The sequence below is a fragment of the Talpa occidentalis genome, unplaced genomic scaffold (assembly GCF_014898055.3).
Source record: "Talpa occidentalis isolate TD23 unplaced genomic scaffold, MPIMG_talOcc4v2.1 talOcc4.2, whole genome shotgun sequence".
Taxonomy (NCBI): Eukaryota; Metazoa; Chordata; class Mammalia; order Eulipotyphla; family Talpidae; genus Talpa; species Talpa occidentalis.
In genome coordinates this window covers 60676575-60683944 of record NW_023602073.1, presented here as the reverse complement: position 1 = coordinate 60683944, position 7370 = coordinate 60676575, and the positions used below count along the sequence as shown (strand labels likewise).

The 7370-nt window shown below is 45.3% G+C and overlaps 1 protein-coding gene across 2 annotated transcripts in view; it reads left to right on the top strand.

Moving 5' to 3' along the window:
* Positions 1–4227: 4227 nt before the first annotated feature.
* GLO1 (glyoxalase I) overlaps positions 4228–7370 on the top strand; it is a 29425-nt gene continuing 26282 nt past the window's right edge. Inside the window, exon 1 of one of the 2 annotated variants that reach the window (XM_037519634.2) lies at positions 4228–4390. In XM_037519634.2, the coding sequence (XP_037375531.1) occupies positions 4307–4390 (84 nt within the window). In that variant the 5' untranslated portion in view covers positions 4228–4306. The remainder of the gene's footprint in view (positions 4391–7370) is intronic. The other variant, XM_054698761.1, reaches the window with a different exon arrangement.

The window sequence follows — 7370 nt, the reverse complement described above, 5'->3', positions numbered from 1 at the left end:
CTCCCAAATACATAGTCTTTGTGTTAAAGGTAAGTTTTATTGCACAGTGCGCAGTGGTGGGCTGCTTAGAGCACAGACCTTTGTATGATACTTTTTTTTTTAAAGATTGTTCTAAAAGATTACAAAGAGCTTTTGGATGCCTGGATTACATTTTTATGAGCATGATTATAACCATTTTTGTAAAGAGTAGTGTAAGGTAAAAAAGTATCAGGCTTTTCTGCCCTCCCGCCATTAGGACTGATGATGGATCCCTGCGGTCCTGAAAGCACGTCCAATGGCGAGCACCTGGAGTGGGGTGTGGGCATGCGTAAGTGGGGACACCTGGGCTGAGAGACTGAGCTTATAAGGGCATCATCATGGGGATGCCAGGAAGAAGCAGAATCACAGGAGAACAGAGACCACCAGAGAATGCCTGAGAGCCCAGACAGAGTGAAGACTTGCTGGGGGCTGGGAGGCCTGCCAGCCTCCCGGCCCCCCAGCACCCCTGCCTGTTGTGTACCTGGTAAATCCCAATAAAAGCCTGAAAAGCTACCGAGGGCTGCAGGACTCCTCCTTACCCCGTCTGCTTGGTTCATAGAGATCCTGCCCTGTGGCCATTCCTGTCACTACAAGTAGAAGTGGTATAAAATGAGAAATAAATACAATGGTCAAATTCCTTTCATATTCGCAGCCTCAAACCTCTCAATTCACCTTTTGACCTCTTCAAATAGTTACAAGGAAGACACTATTTTTATTTATAGTAGCTGTTTCAGCTTTTTGTTTCTTCATATTTTTTCTTATAAAAAGTTTATCTGATACTGTGATATATTCATGAAAGGTATTTTATTATATATTGTCATAGCAGAACTATTCATCATGGAAATTTCTGCTGCCAGTAACAATCTAAGTCAATATTGGCCATAGATTAGGTACTTAGTTCACTTATTCAGTTCTGTTCTTTTGAATGAAGTTGCAGCTGTTACATATTTGGTACATTATGGTGCCAAGGTCTTTATATAATTTGAATTACATTGTTAGATTTTTAATAAATTTTGGTGAATGTTTACAGAATTTATTCCCCTGATTTTTTCGTCCTTTTTTAAGATTTATTTATTCATAGAAGAACTGGGGTATTGGCCAGAGATGGGGGGAGAAAGGATTCAACAGACAGAATGGGGAGCAGAATAGGCAGATCTACCAAATACACTGGATACCCTGCAAAGGGGAGCAGTGGGCAAGACAGGAGAGGTCTGCTACACCATATGTGGGTGTAGTGGCAGGAAGGCACAGAGCAGGATCTCTATGATCCAGGCAGTCAGGTTAAGGAGAATTCTGGAGCCCTTGGTGGCTTCTTCAGGCTTTTACTGAACTTTTTACAAGGCAGGGGGCCAGGAGGCCTACTGCGAATCTTCGCTCTTCCTGGGCTCTCCTAAGTTCTCTCGTGGTCTCTGCTACTCTGCTGGTCCTGCTCTCGTTCTGTAGCTCTCGTTCTGTTGCTCTGCTGGCAACCCCCTGACGCCACCCTTATAAGCCCAGTCTCTCAACCCAAGTATGCCCACCTATGCATGCTCACAGCCTACTCCAGGTGTCCTGCCATCAGGCACGCATATAGGACCACAGGGATCCATCATTAATGCTAATGGCAGAAGGCCAGAAAAGCCTGATAATTTTCACTTGCCCTACAGTGGGTTAGCTCCCTGGCCAGGAATTGAACTCAAGCCCCAGTGTTGATAGCATGATAGTGCTGAGACTTAACCCGTATGCCACCAGGGAGACCCAGTCCTATCTATTTAGAACTATGTAAAACTGAATCTTTTAAAGGATGTTTTTGACAAAAACACAAAATTAAAAAAATCAGGATTTTTTAAAATTAGAATTGCATTACATTAATGAATTAATCTTGAATTTATTATTTATGATATTGAATCATTCTATTAATTTACCTGGCTTATTACTCATTTTCTGGGATCTTCACCAGAGAGGTTAGAAGGAAAGAACAGTTTGAGATATGTTAGTCTCTCCCACAACGTTTTTGGTCTGGACTTCCTATAAACAAATTCAGTGGTAATGCACAACTTGTGTATTGCCTCAGTTCCTGAGTTTGGCAGCTTTAAGGTCTATCTCCATGTCAAAGTTCTGTGCTCCTGCTACATTGAATTTTGATGAGACATCTCTCAGTAAGTTAACACCAGTGTGGGGTAAGGTAAAAAGTATCAGGCTTTTCTGCCCTCCGGCCTTTAGGATGGATGACGGAACCCTGTGGTCCCGAATGCATGCCTGATAGCGGGCACCTGGAATTGGGTGTGGGCATATGTAGATAGGATTCACCTGGGCTAAAACTGGGCTTTTAATGGCAGCGGCACAGGGATGCCAGCAGAAGGGGGGAGAGGAGAGAGAGAGAGAGAGAGAGAGAGAGAGAGAGAGGAGAGAGAGAAAGCAAGAGAGAGAGAAAGAGAGAGAGAGAGAGAAAAGCAAGGCCACGAGAAAAGCAAGGCCACGAGATAATGCCGGAGAGCCCAGATACAGTGAAGATTTGCTGGGGGCTGGGAGGCTGAAGGCCTGCCAGCCTCTCAGCCCCCTGCCTGCTGTGTACCTGGGAAATCTAAATAAAAAGACTGCAAAAGCCACTGAGGACTCCAGGACTCCTACTCCTCCTTTACCTGGTCTGCTGGAATCACAAAAAAACCTGCTCAGTGTCCCATCCTGCCCCTATAACCAGATATACACAAGTTTTCTGTTGAAATCTTTACCCTGTCCATCTATAAGAGCAGCACTCCTATTCTTTTGGGCAATGGCTCCCCACCCCAGGTAATTCTAAATATTGCTATTTACAGTTCCCTGATCACAGGTGTAAGCACACAGACCAGGCTAAGCCAATCATAGCTCTTTATAAAATTGGAAGTCAGGGGAGAGGTTGACACTCTCTGGTGAAAGCCTTGAGAGGCTGAGAACTCCCATTTTTAGGCTTGTGGAGCAACTGTATCCAACAAAATGAAGTTAAAATGTAGAAAGCAGCCAAGATGAGAGATGGAGACATCTTGGTTATGGCCAGGAGCCTGGTGCCAAGTGCATTTCTATCCTACTTTGGTTTGATTAGATGAACCAATAAACTATTTTGCCCAATCCCTTTGCAACCTGAAGTCCTAACATCGATCTATTTTCTTGTTCATTTACATAGACCCTCCTATTTACTTTAAAACTCTCTGTCAAATCTCGTTCTTCACACATTTAACGTCAAGTCCTTTTCTAAATTATGCTTATACCAGTCATCATTTCAGTCTTTTAACAACAGGAAGGATTCATTGAACATCTACTAAGTACTGGTCTTCAGAGACTGCAATGATAACTGAGTCTTCCAAAGAACACAATTAAAATACATACTTGAGGGGCCTCGCTGGTGGCGCAGCGGGTTGAGCAATGTGCTGTGAAGCTGTTCCCAGTCTCTGCAGCAAGGATTGCATCCCTGGCAGGCCAGGGAGATATCCACACAACACAGCAGACCTCTCCTGTCTCACCCGCTGCTCCCTTCAGCAGTGTCTTCTGTCTGCCTGTTATGCTCCCTGCTTTGTCTCTGGTGAATCCTCTCACCCTCACGCGCCTCTGGCCTGTACCCCAGCTCTTGTATAAATAAAAATAAATCTTAAAAAATATATATATATTTGAACAAAATTTATGTAAAACACACTATAAGATGGGCATTTGGATATAAGTGAGATTATGAATTAAACCTCATTTGCTCCTCACCAAAATCCTGCAGGGGAGTTGGGAGAGGGGTTAGTAATTATTCCAATCTTCTCGAGCTAAAAAATAGTGGAATCATAACTTGAACCCAGGAGGTTTATTTGTCCGTTATTTTAATTGTCCTGTTCTGCTTAAACTCGGGGAATAAAAATTTCTGAATTCATTTAATTTACAAGAATAACTCCCAATTCTCTTTCCATCGGATTCCAATTCCCTACCAAATTACAGCACTGAGGTATGGATGGTTACTCAGGACCAAAATTAGGTCCTGAGCAAAACACAAATCCAGGGCTTTCCAGCTTGCAACTTCCCTCCCCCCGCGCGCCGCCCCAGACGTGCCTCCATTATTGGCAAGGCACGCTGGGAATTGTAGTTTTGGGCGCGAAGAGCCCAGCGAAGGCGCTGACTCACTGGAGCCCAATCAGCAAAGAGCCGACTTGCTCTCCGCGCAGCCATTGGCTGGAAGTCAGCGTTCGCCCGCCCCGCGGCGCCGTCGCTCAGTCGCGGGTAAAGGCAGCTCGGGGCTGGCGGGGTGAGAGTGACTGCGGCGTTCGCGGCCGGCGGGGCGTGAGACAGCAGTGCGGCCATGGCGGAACCTCAGCCCGCGTCTGGCGGCCTCACCGACGAGGCCGCCCTCGGCTGCTGCTCCGACCCGCACCCCAGCACCAAGGTGGGCACAAAACTTAACTTCTTCCATAGCTGAGCCCTGCGTGGGCCGCTTGGGCTCCGGGAGGGAGCGGTACCCGGGCTGAGCGAGGCCGCGCTCAGGCGGGATTCGAACCGCGGTCGACCGCTGCTGCAGCTCCGCGCTAGTGGCGCCCAGGGGAGGACCCAATTCTTCTGGTTGTTGCAGACACTGCTGCCCTGCTTGCATTAACTTATTTGAGAAGAGTATCTGGAAGCCACCGCTGACCCAGGGCCAGCTCCCTCTCTGTGGGTGTGGGTGCTCCTTGCCCGATGAGAAGCAGTTTCAGAACTTCTAATCCAGGTTCAAAGGTGCCTGTCAGGCCGGCCCCTCCCAGCACGATCCTTTTTATCCCCACCCCCTCCACACCCCCCCTCCCCCCCTCCGTGACTGCCCTGGCTCCAGGCTCAACTCCACCAAACTAATTTGTTCACCCCGAGTTTAACCACGCCTAGAATTTCGCTTTGTGGCCAGCCTTTTGCCCTCCCTGTGCGTGTGCCTCAACCCGCCCCCCACACACACACCACCTCAGACCCCAGGAGAAATTATAGAATCTTGAAGCTTAGATCCAAGGGGAGTCTTAGAAGTTCACTCAGCGACCCCCTCATAGTAGAGACCCAGTAAGGAATAACCTGTTGCACATGAAGGCTTTCATCCCTCCACCGTGCTGGACATGTCTGTACTGAGAGTCAGTGTAACTCATGCAGGTGTGGTGCCTCCCTGCTTTGTCAGGATTAGACACGACAGCCACTCTGGGGTGTGTGTGAGTGGGAGGGAGGGCTCCACTCTACTCCATGTCAGAAACGTCTTTGTATTTCTTCATTAGACTGGGGTATTTCTAAATTCCTTGATGATTGAATTTGTGCTTTTCCAAGACCTCTACTACGAGTTTGATGACTTTGCTCTCCTGCATGCTTTTTGCCTTTAGGGTGAAGAGTCAGACACCTCAAATTGCTAAAGCCTTTTTCTAGTATCTGGTAGGTCGCTTAGGAAAAATGTGACTGCAAAATTAATGGGAAATAAACGTATTTTCTCTCTCTCATTTGTGTATCTTCTAATAATGATAGTTAATTCACAGAATATAAATTGAATAAGTATAAATCAATTCCCCCAGATTACTGGGAATTTAATGTGCTGGACTATTTAAAAAAGTATTCAGGGCCGTTTCTATAAAATTTTAAAAGTATACTTCCTTGGGCCTCCCCTGGTGGTGCAGCGGTTGAGCCCTGGGTTGCGAGGCTGTCCGCAGCCTCTGCAGCGCAGTTTGATCCCCAGCCACCAGCCAGGGTCCCACACCAAAAAAAAAAAAAAAAGTGTACTTCCTTGCATTCTTAATTTACAGTCCACATAATCTAAATTTCTCTTGGTGATTTGGAGTAATTATTTTTTGATATCAGTAATTTTTGGCCCCTGAAGTACCGTGTGGGGGACATAAAATAGAATATGTAATAGCAGTTGGTATATAATGTGTGTGTGAGGGCCTGGGTGGTGGTTCTAATTTTACTTCTTAATTTAATCCTATGACAAAGACATAATTATTATCCTTTTTACAAATAAGAAACTCACACAGCAGTGTTGAGTAACTTGCCCTGGGAGGAACTCATACTCCTACCTCCACCATATTCTGTCTCTGGAGTAATGACTGCAACTGAAATTTTGAACATGAGGGAAAATTAAACTCCTCAATGAATTAAATTCAGCTTGATTGCTGATCATCTGTATTATGTAAAGAGCATGGTATGTTTCTGGGATACTGGGATGGACAATATGAAGTCCCTTCACCAAACATATAGCAGCTCTAACATAAAATGAAACAGATTAATGTGTTATTGAAATTATAAAGCACCTGGGAGCACAGGAGGTAGAGAGATTCTTGAAGGTAGCCTCTGTGGAGTGGTGTGCATACAGGGTATTTGGGGTCTGAAAACCTGCCTTTGAATCTCCAGTTTTATTACTTTCTGTAGTGATCTTGGCAGGACATTAGGGCTGAGTTGTAAACGCAACATGAAGAGAGCTGCTATGAAAATAAAATGTGTGGCTGTTCTTCTTTGAGCTGAAAAATGATACAATTCAAGATTGTATTTAAAATATGGAGATCAGAGATCAAATAGAGGGTGGGCTTGGGCCCCTACCTTAAAAGATGAATGGATTCCAACCCCATATGGGAGACAGAGTTACATGGGAGGACATTCTAGGTGGAAGACACTCCTGAGGAAAATGGTAGAAAATGCAGTATGGGCATATTCTTGGAGAGGTGAGTCCTGTATTTTTGTTTGAAGTTCAGGTTATCTAAGCAGTGGAGTAATGTTAGAGAAAGCTAGAATGGTAGATTGGAACCAGATCGTGGAGAGAGCTTTGATTGTCGCATCTCAGGAAGCTGGGTTTTATATAGGTAGTGGGAAACCATTCAGGATTTCGAAAAATATTCTATAGAATTGACTGGAGGGAACCAAGCCTAGAGGTAATTATGACACCTAAAAGACTTTTCTAGAAGGTGAGATAAATGACAGGGCCTGATTTGGAAGGCAGCTATGCTCACCACTATACCACCAACACGGACCTAACAAGGCCTGATTTGGAAAGGGGAGAGCAGCAGTGGTAGAAAGACAACTGGCTTGTTGATCATTTGCATCTGACCTAAGGGCAAACCAAAGAATGTATAGCTGTTCGACATCCTGGACAGTCTTACTTGGCTAACTTACTTCAGAAAACCAAATACTTCTTTTCCCAAGAGGTAATGTCCTGAAATTCATTCCTTTTACTGTGTCTACCAGCATTTGATATAATACTTAGAGTCCCACCCCATAGCAGTGGTAGGTCATGGGGCCAGGGAAACTTTCAAAGTTAGTAACACTTAAGCTCAGTTTTCCCAAATACGAGGGAGGTGACCAGGTAGAGTTGGGTGTAGTGTTACAGTAGGAAGAAAGGATGGAATCCGTAAGGAAGAAGGGCAGCGGCCAGACAA